The sequence below is a fragment of the Brachycentrus maculatus genome, unplaced genomic scaffold (genome assembly GCF_059751285.1).
Source record: "Brachycentrus maculatus isolate JH-2025_06_01 unplaced genomic scaffold, ASM5975128v1 h1tg000238l, whole genome shotgun sequence".
In the NCBI taxonomy this organism is placed as follows: Eukaryota; Metazoa; Arthropoda; class Insecta; order Trichoptera; family Brachycentridae; genus Brachycentrus; species Brachycentrus maculatus.
Window position 1 is genome coordinate 748,911 of NW_028280989.1, and position 16,979 is coordinate 765,889.

Below are 16,979 nucleotides of genomic sequence, written 5' to 3' on the forward strand. Positions count from 1 at the left end.
TAATTAAATTTGATAAACCTATACATATTAAAAAAAACAAACAAACAAACATTGCCTACATATGCACACCGATACATATCTACCATATACATACCTACACCAAATTGGTTTAACCTAGATTACATCCATAGATTTACTTATTTATTAGAAATTTCCGGGTATCATAACATTAAATGAGGAAAGTGATTTAAAGATCTTCAAGGAGTCTTAAAAGATTGTAAAATACAATCGGAATTGATACAGAATCAATTTAGTACACTATAATACCTGTATTTGAGAGGCATACAAATGCAAGTCCCAAACATGAAAAGTTTTAAGACAAGAAGATGTTACTCCAACGACATCCTTGTGTTTCGGAAGACTCTCATTTGTATGCTTTTGGATACAGTTATTAGGTAATAAAAACGCAATTTTATCCATGGATATACATAATACCTTTCGATTCACCACTGCTCTTTTAAAAAAAAATTAATCCAATCAAACTGCTAATTTGATAGGTGGCTGCTCAGATGGATGAATATTTTGTTCTGAGGTTGCCTTGGGTGGTTCGATTTTTTGTGTAACATTTACTTGATCAACCTTTTTCCCTCTGGACCTCTTTCCAGTTGTCCTTTGTTGCGAGTTTTCTTTTCTCTTATCATTTTGAATTTCAAATGTTGAACCCGAATTGGTTACATCGGTCGGCTATAAGAAATAAAATTATTTTATAGATCAAATACAAAACCACAGTTTATATGTACAACAAATAGTAATAAAAAATTACTGTACATAATGAAAGCGGCAAACAGATATATTTATACAAATTATGAGACTTGCTACAATATTTTGTTTGATGAGGAAAATACACAATGCAAAGGTACTTCAAAATATACAACAACATACTGCTTCTGTTGAGCAGTACGTCTCTACTTATCTGTCGGGCCAGTTTTGCGATGCAATCAAAAGAGTTCAACAATGTGTATGTATTTATTCTAAATGGGAGCATCTGTACTCATATGAGCTACAATGTTTAATACACTCACCAGTGGCATGCTACTTTGGGGTGTGGTGGTCGAAGTATTCGATGAAGTACTCGGTGCCCCGTTAGTTCCTTGTTGCTGTCCCCTGCCGTGCATTTTGTTTGCTTTTATTTTTGGTGTAATCTGGATATTATTTGATTGTAATAATCGTAAAACGTTTCCTACAGCTTTTGTGCGCCCCTCACGAAAGAGCTATATAAAAGTTAAATACATATAACAAATAAAATATTAACGTCAATTTACTAAATACAGTTTATTTTAATTTTAATTTACGCACCATTCGCTGGCCGGGTTTAATGTATTCAGGATGTTTAATGAATCTGAATCGTACAACTGCTTTGTCTCCAGTTCGTAAAAACTCCTGCGACATTCCTAGTATAGAAGCAGTTTGACGTATGCTTCCACAATGGACTGAAATAAAACATTTATTAATAAAGAGATACTCCTCTTAAAATAAACACTCAATACCAATACATATATAGTTTTTTTTACACCTGTGGGTCACATCTATATATGTATTAATATTTAGATATGTAGTCAAATAAAAATTTTGTTCTGGGCTTCTATTCCAAACGACATGGCATTTTAAAACCGGCTGTCGATCTTTATTATCAGAAAGTTAACCTTTCTTATAATAAATAAAATAATCATTTGTTTTAATAAAATAAAAATTTAATTTATTAACAATTCACTTATCTACATAAATATATCAATCAAGATCGACCCTCTGGTTATATAAATAAATAAAAACTAAAATTGTTATTTTACATGGCAAAATTAAATCTTTTCTGCAATAATTTATCAATTACAATTGCAAATTGGATATATTGGGTTGTCTGAGAATTCTTGATGCATTTTTGCTGTTTTCCTCAGTAGAATCTGTCTTTATTAGTGAAAAACTGAAAAGGACGTTAAAACGCATAAGTTTTGAAGAACGCGAAACGGAAGTTGAACTGAAAGTCCGATGGCACAAGGTTGAGCGAGTATGGTAAGTGTGGCAGCACACTACCTCCAAGCTAAAAAAAATTTCAACTGATGATCACGCTTGTGTATGGTCTCACATTGTCATGATGAAACACTGCTCATTTAGGATTTACTAGCTTTGAATATTTTTGAATGATTCATTTGTTAAAACTTTTCAATTGTTTTTTTGGCTCTAAATGATTAAATGCAATGTACATATTTAAAGTTTGATTTGACAACACTAAATATAAACAACAAGCTCACTTACTACTATTAAAATTGTGCCTTTAAATAAATTCAAGTGCAGAATAAAACAAGGTAAAAATAATGAAAATAAGTATTTTATTAAAAATTCTTACCCATGGCTTGGTAACTTGATAAAATTGTAGTGGGATGATGCAGAACAAGAATTTCCCCTTCAAATTGCCAGCATGCCTGAGGATTTAATGATGGAGAAACCATCACCATTCCCTTACGAATCTGTGATCTTTTAATCTAAAATTAAGTAATTACCAATAAGGGCGTTTCATTTTATGGTTAATCATTGGCTAGAACACTCTCAAAAAGTTCAAAAACCTTAAAATAAAAAGAAAATGAGAAAATTTATATTCATGAATCTATAAACTATTTTATTCAACTACTTATTATGAGCACATCTGTCCAAACCATGAGGGAATATGTACACATGCTTCCTGATATGTACCTCTTGATGGTGCTCATAAAAACGAATAATGTTTACATAACAAAATACATACTGAAGAATTTTTTTTTTATTCCAGTGTTTGAAATTCTTGTTTTTCCTGATACATGGTCAAATAATTATTACACAAACATTTATTAAAATTTTTTAACAACAAAACATACATAGATATTTCACTGTGAAGATGTATTTTTGGTGCTCTTAGGTAATCGTCATATAAAAATAATGCAGAGAATGTCATAGTGTAATATTGACTTGATGTGCAGACTTTCTTGCATTGCTAAGGCATCCAAACTTTCAAGTGTTTCAACAAATTGTTTTATTTTGAAATTGATGAGAGAAAAAGTACACACACACATATAGATATCTTCATACATATAAAATTACTACTACCTTTTTAAGTGCAAAGCTTGCTGTTTGTCCTCCTTTAACTTCACGTACAGTCATTCGTTTCCTATGAATACTCTTCACGGCAATGGGTATAAAATGTCCAAGTGGATCTGGCCCAAGTAACAGGGTGTCATTTAATCGGATGGTACCTTGTAATGTGGTACCGGATACAACAGTACCTACACCCTGAAATAAATAACTGTTTGTTATATATACGAGTATATATGCATATAAAAGTAAAAAAATAAGTAAAACAAGTATGTATAAAACTTACAGGAACCGAATAAGTATCATCAATTTGAAATTCTGCAGGTTCTTGATCACGAGATGGCATTCGAGTATTTAACAAATTCAGAAACATTGTTAATAAATCCAGATTTTCCCCACTCATATTTGAAACTTGGAAAATTGGGCATAGTCTAAAAAAATACAAATATGTATGCAGATTCATGTATTTTGAAGATAAATCTATAGCAATTCCCAGTAACATATCAATGGCACTGTAATATTTTATTTTAATTAATTATACAATTTGTCGATCAATACATCAATTTTATACAATTTTTTTACCTTTCAGATACAAAATTTGTTGCACTAAGAATGACATCATCACTTGTTTTGACCATCACCGGCACTTTACGACATCCCGGTGATTTAAGTAACCGCACCAAAAGTTTTAAATTTTCCTGAAAATTAAATTTAAATAATAATTAAATCTGTTGAAATAATTTAACAACATGTAAGAAAGCATAGTTATATTGGCATAAATTATATCAGAATGCATTTCCTTAATAAAATTCCCACTTAACATTTTCGTCCGTATGTAATAAATAGTGTCTCCATGGTACATTTATATAAATTGATAATTATCATATTTAAATTGCGATTTTAGCGAGTTAATGTATGATTTTAAAGTGCAGCTTTAGAATTTCTATCTCAATAAAGCCCAAAAATTCTATAATGATACCAGCACAGCATTTAAAACATAATATAATCAATGTGTGAAGTAGCGACTTCGTGATCTATTTCATGACATTGATTTTAAAATATAGTGATCACTTAATCACCGTACCTTGCAGTATGTAAATTTAAGATATTTTAAGTCTTATAGATCATTAGAACAAAGTGGATAAAAAAATTATCTCTTACGGCCAATATATTTGGTGGGCACATATCAATTTTAGTCACAACGACAAATACAGGAACCGATAAGGCTAGCGCTAATCCTAGATGTTCTTTGGTCATACCAACAATTCCCGCATTAGCTCCAATCTGTAAAATAGAATAATTTTTATTTGCCGATATTAAAGTATATCCCACAATACAACAAAAATGTTTAATTTAATTTACCATAAGCATTCCAAAGTCTGGTGCGTGTCCTGTCATCCCAAATACTGTAGTCTTCAGATAACGCTCGTGGCCTGCGAGATCGATAAATGTCACAACCTTTGATGATTTTGTGCACACATTTACCCAGTCCAAGGTTCCGTGTGACGGTTTGTTCACAACATTACCTAAAAATCATACAAATATAATATAATTTCTCTAAGTAATACAAAGTCCGTAATATCATGCGGAAAATGTGAATTACCTTGACTATCAAACCCTAATATATCGTTACCAACTGAACTAGTTCGTCCACTTTCCAACTCGTGTTTGTGTCTGAATAACCTTTGTCGTGCGTATCCTCTTCCATTATCCAATTCACCGTGGGTGAGAACTCCGAGTAATGTAGATTTTCCAGCATCCACATTGCCGACAACCGCAACTCTATAGAATAAAGAGTAGCAATGAAATCATAATCCACAGTCAACTTCTTTTAACAGGCTGAATAATTGATAAATTCTTTCTAACGCATCCTCATCCTGTCATTCAATACTTAGCAGGTCCCATTGTTGAACTATCAATTGTCGATATACATTCTCTAACACAGCTTACATTACAAAATAAGTTTACACACACCAAATTATTTATTAAATAAAAGTGTATTTATGAAAATTGTATTTTCTAGATATTTATAATATCATAGGAGTGATATTTTACTTAAATTAATACCCTCCAGGACTAATTAATGATTTAATAAAAAAAATTAAACCTTGGCGGGAAGAAACCAGATCTTAATTTAAGCTAAAGCACACAAATACTGTTAAATTAAATTTTGTCACTGCTAATTTATTTTGGAACATAAAGCAATTTCTCTTAAATGTGTTTTGACCTTATTTCCATAAAATCAGCATCTTCTAGTTTCTTTCTGATCAAATATTGACCAGTAATAGATTGATGCGGTTGAGAACCGATTCTTTTTCTCAGTTCCACACACGAAGCACCGAGAGCAGCTGCTAGAGTCTGTAACGTTGCTAATGAAGCATTGTAGTCATCTTCATTTAGTCCACTCTCACTGTCACCTGAAAAAAGAGTCCAGTTATTAATATTCTCTATTAAAATGAGTAAATAATTGAGAAATAAAAAAAATACATATCGTGTTGCGTACGGGAAAAACTACTTTAACCCCTATCTGCATCTAGATGCATAGATTGCGCATGGAGCGTATCACACTAATGCAATGTTAGCCTGATTGCTGATTAAATTAAAGTAATATAATCAGTCTTGTTCTCCAAAATTTTGGATACAGGAGTGGAATACATATATTTGATACACATTGATGGAAGTAAAAAATTTTATGTACATAAAAAGAATGAATGTATCAACGATGATGTAAATAAAGGGACTCACGTTGAAGACATTCCTTCTATACAGGAAAGTAAATGAATAGTATATAGGAAAAAGAGAATAGCCGCAATAAATAGGGCAATTGGGGTTGCATCCCCATACTCGTATTGGCTTGTGTAATAAGAATAATAATCATTTGGACAATTTATATAGCGCCATTTTCGTAATACTACCTCAAGAGCGCTTATGAAGACTTGGATAATAATAGGATAAGGATAATAATGATAGATAATGAGTTTTTCATTAGTTACCTTCTCCAATTCCTATTTCATATATAATTTCTCCATGTCCTTCTTCTATCCTTTCTAGCAGTTGCTTCTGTAAGAGATCATACTGTTCTTCTGTTGGACTCACTAATACTGTCTAAAATACAAAACAATAATCACTTTCCCATAAATATATAATTATTTACATTAATATGGCAACCTCAACACGAAAAGATATAATGAACTGTAGAGCATTTAAAAAAATATTTTTCTTTTGTGGACCACTAAAATTGTTAGTACCTATTTTGGCTTATGGCGAAGAAACACTCTTGGAAAAAATATTATAAATCTTACTACTGACCCTTATCTGATCCCAATGGTATATACAGTGTAGCATCAGATTGATGCAATATTAATTTGTTTATTTATTATATGAAGACAAGGTGTTGTGTGATCAGTCTTGCGCTTCAGATACCAGTCCATGGTAAAATAAAAAAAAAATATTTAAGTGTAAAATCACTAATATTTATTTTCACCCCCCCCCCCCTGGGAATCAAACCCGGGACCTCCAGTACGGTAGCTAAACTATTACACCACAGAGGCGGTTATTAATTAACTGTCTTATTGAATTTAAATTTAAAGGAATTCATTTGACCCATAGCACTCCTATGTGGAGTGTGGCTCTGCATTGTATTGATTATGCCAACTCCGATGTCAATTTTGGCTTAACCCTTTGAATGCGTTAAGCAAAAAATAAAGGTTGATTTGAAAAATGCAAATTTTCCATAAAAAATAAGGTTTTCTATAAAATTCCTTTTATTCCCTTTAATTTGTTTAAGCCATGTCCATGGCTTGTAAAAGCCATGGACTATAGTCGATTTAAGCGTCCAAAGGAGAAAAAAAATTGGGCGACTTTTGTCAATTTATGCGTAGAAAGGGTTAACTTTACATGGCACAATTTCTAAAATAATAAAAATGAAAAAATCAACACTTTCTACCATGTTCCAAAACAGAACTAATATTAATTAATTTACAAAATAGCAATAAAAAACATTGATTAAGAAATTACAGAGTCCCGAAGGTTAATAGTAGGCATGTTTACACATTTCAGAATTAGTTTAGATTTTAACCCACATATAAACAATCATAGCATTTTAAGAAATAATACAATTATTAAAAATAATGAAGGAACAAGTGGAAACCATCACCACAATATATATTATATCGTTACACTTTTTGCAGGAAAGACGGAAAAATAAAGTCGATTCATAAACTTTCCTGTAATCTTTGTATGCAGTCATAAAAGAAGTTGATGCTTTTCGTTGGGTTTATTCCCACACTAAAACCATGTCAATTTATTTGATTAAAAATAACATACAAGATATGTGGTACATATATCTGTTGACAAAAAGGAAGAAAAATTAAACATGATTTTTAAATACCTTTCCACGAATTGCTGAATAGTCAACATCGGAATGATTCCTGTCATCTAAAGTGGGAGATGTCACATCTGGTGTCGATTCAGTTGGGGACTGATTAGACGTATCCATTGTGAAAAAGTCTTGTTACAAATAATAACAATGTTGAAATTGCCACACGCTATATTTTTATCACAAAATTTCGTACTTAATACTATTTCACAACAGTTTAACTGTTTTTCGTGGTTAAAGGACAAACAGCGTTAGTTAAAATAAGGAAATACCGCGAAAATATGTCGTCACAAATAATGAATTGGGAAGGGTGAAATTCATAATTTATACAACACCCTTTACTGCCCGATACGGAAAATACGTATTCAATATGATTATTGCACAACAATAAGTTAAAATTAACATTTAAACGAAGCTCAAATCTTTTGTGACAGCTGTCAAATATTTTCTATGGATACGTCATCCGATTCCGAAATAAAGATACAAGTTGCAACGTGTTTGTACGTGTGGTCAAAGTAGGTACGCCAGAGGCTGAAAACCTTTAATTGTCTTATCATCATTGTTATTCATTCGAACACAGGCCGTGCCTATTTGGATTTAGGAATGTTTTTTGTGATGTTATTTTATTTACCATCGTCAAAATAGGACTTTTTCAACTGTGCAACTAAGGACTAAATAAAAATGTGTGATAGTCAGTTTTCAGTCCGTATACCATCATAACTATTAGTTATTAACATGTTACAATTGTCCTGTTATTTATGTTTTTAGAAAAAAAGTGAACCAACAATTGACTCTTAAGATTGTCACAATTCATTACAAAACTTTGTTTCTGCGAACATCTGACTTATAGTAATGAGTGTGAAGACATCCTGTTTAAACGAATTTTCCAAGTATTTAGTTACCCCATGCGATGCCGTTTGACTATGACTAAAATTGTTTGATATTGTTTTTAAAATAAGGATTATTAATTTCTTAAGTTTTTTTTTTAAGAGAGTTTTTTTTTCTCAAAACCTGTCATTTTATTTTGACATGTGCTTACTATAGTTGTTGCTTATTTTGTTGCCTTGTGCGTGTGTGCGCTTATGTTTTTCTGAAATAGGAACTAGCTTTGGCGCGGTAAATCGAGTCTGTTGTTTATAAATATTCGTACATTCGTAAGTTATTAAGTTTTTATCTGGAAATATATGACCTCAAATAGTTATATATAGTTTTTATGGTTTGGAATTGATTCATAGGATAAAGTTTATCATTTTTCTAACACAAATAATAAAGCTAATAAGAATAACATTTTTCCATATTTTTTAACGAAATGCTTATAATACATTGGGGTTCTAAGAATGTCTATCCTATGATGTATTAGTGTCTAGTAATATATCATAATAAATGGCGTATTTTTAATTCAATAGCTAATTCATTCCATAGTCTGGCCCGTCTAGCCGCTTGAACAGAAAAGAAATTGCTGAAGAATAATGTGTTATTTCGAGGACGAGAAAGTGTTCTCTTTTGAGAAGAGCGAATGGGTATACCATATCATGATCATAAAGCTACATAAATCATTCACTAAGATATTTAGGTGTATAGGGGTTACGTGACGGGAAGTAAGCTCAACACGGGAGGACGATAATACTCTCATGGCTTGATCTTTCACTAACCGGGCGATTCGATAACCATATGTAATAAAAGTTCTTTTATGAAATAAGTCAGTGCAAGAACTGTACGTAATTTAAGTAAAGAGTATCCACTCACGTTTAAGAATAGGTTATAAAACTAATTAAGTTGGACAAGCCCTAATTGAAATTCAGTCACATAAAAAATATAAAAAATCAGTCTAGCGTCTCGTTTTTAAATTTTATTTGCTACCCTGTTCTTTCAACCTGTTTTGTCCGTCTAAAGCTGTGATGTAAGATAGGCTGAAATTCAGGGGCAATGGAATTAATTGATTAAATTTTGAACCTTTCGATTGTTTATTGAAATTGATTTAAGATCGCCTCACATTGTATATTGAGTTGATTAAAAGAAGTTGAGCTAAAACATGAATTAAGCACGGTTCAAGAGATGAGGAGAGGATAGAGATGAGTGGAGAATGACCATAAAAGAAGCAAACCAATCATCACAAATACTGTAACCCACGAAGATTCGTACCTACCGGCATGTTTAACTGTTGGCAGCAACTGGAGAGACGATTGTTTTCTTTTTCATTTTAATCTATGACTAATGTCTATGACGAAAATTAAATCTCTGCTTATGAAGTGAATCTCTCGTAATTTGACAGTCGTATGTAATATTGACGTTATTGTCATGTATCGTAAATTTTATTATTGTTAGATAAGAACATAACTTAGGACAGGGGATAACCAAAATATCCCATTTTATTTTACTAGTTATATTATGAATTATCACTTTTATTTTAAATTATGAATGAAACAGATCGTATATATCACGAAAAACAAGTTAAAGAACTCTGTGCCTTACATGCACTTAATAATCTTTTTCAAGTTAGTATTTATTAAAAGAAAATTAAATTGATTTGGCGGTCATTTTATAAACATAGCTTGGATTATTCGATTTAAAACATAATTTACCGAATTTTACCCACTCATTCAGTTTCTGTTTAATTTTTCTTTTACCTCGATGTTTATGGTTGAACCATTATCAATATTCTGTATTTTGTGCTGAATTAACTTTTATTCTACACTAAATTAGCGGAGCTTCGATTTTTATGAATCTCATTTTTTAGGTCCGGGGTTCCTACTCGAAGTCTGAACTTGATACAATTTGCAATGCCCTGTCCCCGAATGTCTGGATAAATCCCCATAGATCCATATTAGGTCTGGGTAATTATGATATTAACGTAATAATGGCAGCACTTCAGAAAAAGGGATGTGAAGCTGTTTGGTTTGATAAAAGAAAGTATGTATATTTTAAAGACTTATCAATGTTTTTAGTAAATGATAATTTTCGCCTGTATAGTGTGAAAATTACTGTTTGATTAAATGTAATTTTATGTCAGCTAATAGTTTCATTTCCCTAATTCCTTCAAAAAGCTTTCGAATACAATCATCTGTTGGTAAAGGCGAAAAAAAAATTTAAAATATTTTTTATCCTTTTCCGTACCCAATGGTGCATAGCGCACTGCATCACATTTATGCAATGTTATCTTGATTGTTAATTGGATTAAGGCAATGTGATCAGCCCTGCACTTCTTGTACCAAGTCCATGCCGATAGTATATGAATATGAGAGTGAAAAGCCCCATATTTATTTTGACCCCCCTGGGAATCGGACCCGAAACCCAGAAAAAAGTATAGTTGAAGATAAAAGAGAAGTCACAAACTCCAAAATGGTTTACATAACTTTGTTGGAAATATGAATTGATGTAAAATAAAGTCCAAGAAAAATGACATAAAATGATGTACAATATTTAACTGGAAAGTTTTCTCTATTAATTGGTGTAATATATAAATATATATGTACGTATGTATTTATATCGAGGTATCATATTTATATACCTTGCATTGTAATGCATGGTACATAAATATAATACCTCGCAATAATTTCTGACCAATTTAAGTAAAGATTTAATTTGAAACTATGATGTACAATACAATGTAATCAATCAGAGATAATAGACTTTCAATAAAATAGTATAAGAGGCATTTGGTTTTAAAAAAAGAATCTAAGTGTGATAATATACCATCACTCATTTAAATGTGTTTTGAGGCCAAGAGCAGCCGTCTTTCTCAGTATGTAAATGGTGGAACCACATGCATGAGCATAATAATGTGAATATATTTCAGAGACCCCGGGTGCCTGGACTTGACAAATATTTGCGGATTCATCTTGAATGTGCCATCGGAATATAAACTAGGATTTGTAATGCTTCCATTGAAAAGGCGTCACTGGATAACATTGAGACAAATACATGGGAATTTTTATAATTTGGATTCCAAATTAGACTCTCCCCTGCTTATAGGAAGAGTAAGTTAATTTCTTACTTCAGGAGGATTACAAATTGCATTTGAACATTCATAGAATGAACTTCTATTCAGCAAAGTTCCTATTTAATAAAAAAAAAATTATTGAACAAAGAAATTTAAGGATATTCTTAATGCATTTTACCTTATATTATTTATTGATTCGGCATTAGCTTTGTGGAATGACATGTTGATTATTATTTTATAAAACACTTTTAATAAACCACGTAATGAGTTTTATTTTATTATACACAATCAGTTTGAAAACATCTGTTAGTTTTCAAAACTAGTCGTGTATAATAAAATAAAACTCATTAAGTGGTTGATTACAAGTGTGTTTTTTTTTAATAATAATAAAAATAATCATTTTACCTTACATATACGTAATTTATATTTTATCAAGTTTTTTTTGTGATCTTTCTCACTTAATTTAAGGTCCCACCTAATAAATAGTATGCAATACGACACTAATACCCATAAAGTGGTTTTGTACCAATATTTTTTATGTACATGCAACTGTACATTATTATTTAATAAATTCACAAATTCCAAACGTATGTTAATCAAATCACATACATTTTAGTGGTAGTATTTAGTTTATGCCAAGATTTTTTAAAAAAGAATTTACCCAAAACTAGAAAATATTTCAGCATACAGTGCAGAAATATATTGAAGAATGTTTTTTTAATACATTTGTACATATCATACATATATGTAATCCATTTAAATTATAATATTAAATTAAATATGTATTAAAAATTTATAGGTGAGAAACTTATTTGCTGTGATTTACAATTATGGAAGTTTATATTTTCATGATACATGTACTAATTTGGATTGAATTATTTAGGGCAGTGACTTAATTTCTTACCTCAAAGAGCAGCTGCAGTGCAAAGATAAGGAACTGTTCATAGTAGTTAGTAGAGAAGTTGAAGAGAAACAATCTTGGCAACATCACTATACATCGCAGGCTGATACTTGTTTTTCTAAACATTCTAAACAGACAGCTGTCCTTCAAGAAGATAATTTCGATTTAGAAAGAAGAAAAACATATTGTGAAGAAGAGAGTGAAACTAGTGAGTGTGCTACAAATGAATCTACAGAGTTTAACAATTTATCACTCCAAGTAACATAGTAAGTTTAATGACTTCTAAATAATAATAGAAACATTTATTGCTTGTGTAAGCTGTTTATTTGTGAAGAAGAGAGTGAAAAACATATTGTGAAGAAGAGAGTGAAACTAGTGAGTGTGCTACAAATGAATCTACAGAGTTTAACAATTTATCACTCCAAGTAACATAGTAAGTTTAATGACTTCTAAATAATAATAGAAACATTTATTGCTTGTGTAAGCTGTTTATTTGTGAAGAAGAGAGTGAAAAACATATTGTGAAGAAGAGAGTGAAACTAGTGAGTGTGCTACAAATGAATCTACAGAGTTTAACAATTTATCACTCCAAGTAACATAGTAAGTTTAATGACTTCTAAATAATAATAGAAACATTTATTGCTTGTGTAAGCTGTTTATTTGTGAAGAAGAGAGTGAAAAACATATTGTGAAGAAGAGAGTGAAACTAGTGAGTGTGCTACAAATGAATCTACAGAGTTTAACAATTTATCACTCCAAGTAACATAGTAAGTTTAATGACTTCTAAATAATAATAGAAACATTTATTGCTTGTGTAAGCTGTTTATTTGTGAAGAAGAGAGTGAAAAACATATTGTGAAGAAGAGAGTGAAACTAGTGAGTGTGCTACAAATGAATCTACAGAGTTTAACAATTTATCACTCCAAGTAACATAGTAAGTTTAATGACTTCTAAATAATAATAGAAACATTTATTGCTTGTGTAAGCTGTTTATTTGTGAAGAAGAGAGTGAAAAACATATTGTGAAGAAGAGAGTGAAACTAGTGAGTGTGCTACAAATGAATCTACAGAGTTTAACAATTTATCACTCCAAGTAACATAGTAAGTTTAATGACTTCTAAATAATAATAGAAACATTTATTGCTTGTGTAAGCTGTTTATTTGTGAAGAAGAGAGTGAAAAACATATTGTGAAGAAGAGAGTGAAACTAGTGAGTGTGCTACAAATGAATCTACAGAGTTTAACAATTTATCACTCCAAGTAACATAGTAAGTTTAATGACTTCTAAATAATAATAGAAACATTTATTGCTTGTGTAAGCTGTTTATTTGTGAAGAAGAGAGTGAAAAACATATTGTGAAGAAGAGAGTGAAACTAGTGAGTGTGCTACAAATGAATCTACAGAGTTTAACAATTTATCACTCCAAGTAACATAGTAAGTTTAATGACTTCTAAATAATAATAGAAACATTTATTGCTTGTGTAAGCTGTTTATTTGTGAAGAAGAGAGTGAAAAACATATTGTGAAGAAGAGAGTGAAACTAGTGAGTGTGCTACAAATGAATCTACAGAGTTTAACAATTTATCACTCCAAGTAACATAGTAAGTTTAATGACTTCTAAATAATAATAGAAACATTTATTGCTTGTGTAAGCTGTTTATTTATCCAATTAGACAAGTGTTTATAAATAATATGAAATAAAATGCTGATATTTATTATGAGCTACATTTTTTTAATAGTCCTCTCCGAGCAAGTAACTTCTGGGAGTAAGGGCATCATAACCAAAATAAAAGGGCTATTTACAATTATTTCTGATGGTTTTAAAATTTAAAGCTTTGAAAATTATATTATTATGTTATTATTTGTTGTTTTTAAATATTTTCAATTCAACACATATTTTTACTGTTACGTAGTTTTTTATTAATTTATTTGTACATTTATCAAATATTTTGAAAAAAAAATCAACTCTTTAACTGCCGAGATAACTAAAATATATTAACTGTTGAAAAAATGATATTTCTCACTCTGATGACTTACATGTGAAACATCTTTTGGAGGGTTGTGGTGTTAAAGATGAGAAAATTAAGCATCATGTTAAGCATTCCAAGATATTTATTGCACAACTGAACTAATCATGAAATGCACATTTTACATCTAACAATTATCATTTTTTGAAATAACAAGTCTTTCGGGATCAAGGTCAAATGTTGTTATCTTACTGTATAATTCAATCCTTTTCGTAGCAGGGATAATGCGTGATCTTCCAAGAATCCAAATTTTGTCTGAAAAATATTTTATTCTCGGTTTTATTCATTAGCATTTGTAAATTGTAACCAGCTTTTATAAAAATGACATTTTAAAACGCATAAATTTATCAACTTATGAATTAATAAACCTCTAAAATATTTTTTTATTTACCATGTAAATAAAAGTTTTTAAATAAAATATAACATTTTATTAGTATTTGGCAATTATTGTTTTTGCTTTAGTGTAGTGTTAAAACTAAGAAGACAAATGTGCCAATATTTAACTTTAAAAGGGATTAGAAGTTAGAATAACATCTGTTCATTCTCTCAATCATAGATATGTTTAGAAAATTATAAAACTAAATCAATTTTGTTTTCAACTGAATGTTAGATTAATTATGAAGTAGCAAGATATTTTACCTGTATACATTAATGGAAAGTTTGAACACGACCATGCGATAGCCACATTATCATAGTCTGTGTATAAGATATGATAAATCCCTGCGCCCGGGATCATACGAGCCAATGAGAAGGGCATCAATGTCTTGAATTTAAATCTTAAAATAGATGATCCTTCAAGGATTGGAATAGCCACACCACCTATGTAACTTGTTGATTTTGTCCTGAAGCGAAATGATTATAACAAAATTTAAAAATATTTACATAATAGACATTGTTTATTCCTGGAATGAAGATACATGTATAACATTTGGGACTTAGTGCTTTTTGTTTTTATATTAACATGCATTCATATTTTTTTTAATAAATGACACTCATAATAACAATATGTAAATTCAATTTATAAGTACTATAAAACAGAGTGTTTCTATGAAACCTGGAAAACTGTTTCAATAGGGTCTTTTCATAATGTATAAAGTAATAATAATAATATTATAATAGTTATAATATTTTTATAATGTAATTTTTTTTCTTCAAATCCTCATCCGCACCCGATGGCGCATAGAGCACTGCATCATATAAATGCAGTGTTATCTTGATTGTTAACACATGAAATAAAGGTGATCAGCCCTCCGCTTCAGGTTAAACTCCAGGGGTAATATGTAATAAATGTTAGAGTGAAAAAATCACTTATATTTATTTGAACCCCCTCCTGGAGATCAAACCCGGGACCTCCAGTTCGGTACCCGAGCGTTCTGACCATTACACTAAGGAAGCGGATTTTTTTAGCGTATATTTAAAATCTGGATATTTAAAATTACCTATAAAACAACATTTTTTAGGGATGGCCAATCGTGACAAAAAAGTCACTGATGATAACAAGAAATAACTCAGAGTATCTAAACATTCTAAAAGCTCACACACATTATGGCGGGCCCCACTGCACTGCATCATATAATAATAATCTTCCTAAATCACTTTCTACATTTTTTGTATAAAATATATGATGGGTATTGAGAAAGGAGCAGCTGGTACTCACTACATGGCCTGAGGCCTAGGCCAACCAAGACTTGAAATCTGCCACCAGCTACAGATCTATAACGTCCCCTTAGTAAATTCTTTACTTTTCACATACAATTTCAGCTTTTGAGTAGGATTTAGAACAATGTTATGACTTGCAGCCATGTGCTGGAGTATGGTATACTTTGACAATAAGCGGACGGGCAGCACAGGAATAACTAGGCCGATGCTTGTGAGTTTATTATCGTGTTGAGAACGGTTTGCTATTTAATATTTTCATTTATCACAGAAAGTCCTAAATGAAAATATCATTTTATACATTCATACTAACATTATGAGAATCGTAAAATACGCTTTAAATATTCAGTATAAATATGTTATCCCCGATTTATGAAAAGACCCTATTGTAATTTAAATAAGAGAAACATATAATTTTAATGAATTGTTATTATGTATAAGGAAATGTAATGTGAAGGGTTCTCACCATCTGTTTTGAGTAGAAACATCAACATCTAGATTCCCTCTAGCATTCACACTCAGGTTTAAAGATGTACAACTTGATGCTATTTCCATGAGGTAAAACGATCTTTCAATTTCAAACCACTGACCTGAAAACTTTGAAAATATTCCTAGATTTATTTTTTAAACTATTTTACTGCTTTGTTATTGACTGAAAGTGTGCGATTAGTAAATTTCCTCAGTAGTAAGAAAATAATGAGAAAAAGGCTTACTTACTCTGGTTATGTTGAACTGTGGTAATGATGAATATCGCACGCATTTTCCCAGACCAGATGACAATACTAAATTTATGTTTATAACAAGGACAACATAGAGTGAAATCACCCAAAATAATTTTAGTACACCTTGGGTCATATTTAATTTGATAATTTTGTCAATTAGACATTGCAAGTATAATTTTAGTTATAACATCCTCCGGCAAACATGTTTAAGTCAGACTGTTTAATGCAAGGTCTATACACAATCAAATGTATACGCCGTGTCATAAAGGTCATTAACTAAGACATTCATTATAT

The 16,979-nt window shown here is 30.7% G+C and overlaps 3 protein-coding genes across 4 annotated transcripts; 1 reads left to right on the forward strand and 2 right to left on the reverse strand.

Annotated features, from left to right (window-relative positions):
* Positions 1 to 344: 344 nt before the first annotated feature.
* Positions 345 to 12,522, reverse strand: GTPBP1 (GTP-binding protein 1). 2 transcript variants are annotated; one of them, XM_088264814.1, is made up of 14 exons: positions 12,283 to 12,522; positions 7,451 to 7,569; positions 6,054 to 6,165; positions 5,288 to 5,477; positions 4,664 to 4,842; positions 4,423 to 4,586; positions 4,222 to 4,344; positions 3,643 to 3,758; positions 3,347 to 3,491; positions 3,076 to 3,258; positions 2,342 to 2,477; positions 1,297 to 1,430; positions 1,023 to 1,211; positions 345 to 684 (listed from the first exon to the last, which is right to left on the reverse strand). In XM_088264814.1, the coding sequence occupies exons 2-14, from the start codon at positions 7,556 to 7,558 to the stop codon at positions 478 to 480; spliced, it is 1,986 nt and encodes a 661-aa protein (XP_088120940.1). In that variant the 5' UTR covers positions 7,559 to 7,569; positions 12,283 to 12,522; the 3' UTR covers positions 345 to 477. The 2 variants fall into 2 exon arrangements, with proteins under 2 accessions (XP_088120940.1, XP_088120939.1); XM_088264813.1 differs by lacking the exon at positions 12,283 to 12,522 and having other exon boundaries at positions 7,451 to 7,899.
* Josd (Josephin domain containing) lies at positions 9,703 to 12,546 on the forward strand. Its single transcript, XM_088264817.1, has 4 exons — positions 9,703 to 9,933; positions 10,176 to 10,348; positions 11,235 to 11,415; positions 12,262 to 12,546. Exons 1-4 carry the CDS (start codon positions 9,853 to 9,855, stop codon positions 12,544 to 12,546), a joined length of 720 nt encoding a protein of 239 aa, XP_088120943.1. The 5' UTR covers positions 9,703 to 9,852.
* A 1,756-nt stretch (positions 12,547 to 14,302) lies between these two features.
* On the reverse strand, positions 14,303 to 16,964 carry LOC148306523 (apolipoprotein D-like). Its single transcript, XM_088264818.1, has 4 exons — positions 16,681 to 16,964; positions 16,430 to 16,560; positions 14,947 to 15,149; positions 14,303 to 14,562 (listed from the first exon to the last, which is right to left on the reverse strand). Exons 1-4 carry the CDS (start codon positions 16,816 to 16,818, stop codon positions 14,435 to 14,437), a joined length of 600 nt encoding a protein of 199 aa, XP_088120944.1. The 5' UTR covers positions 16,819 to 16,964; the 3' UTR covers positions 14,303 to 14,434.
* Positions 16,965 to 16,979: the final 15 nt, after the last annotated feature.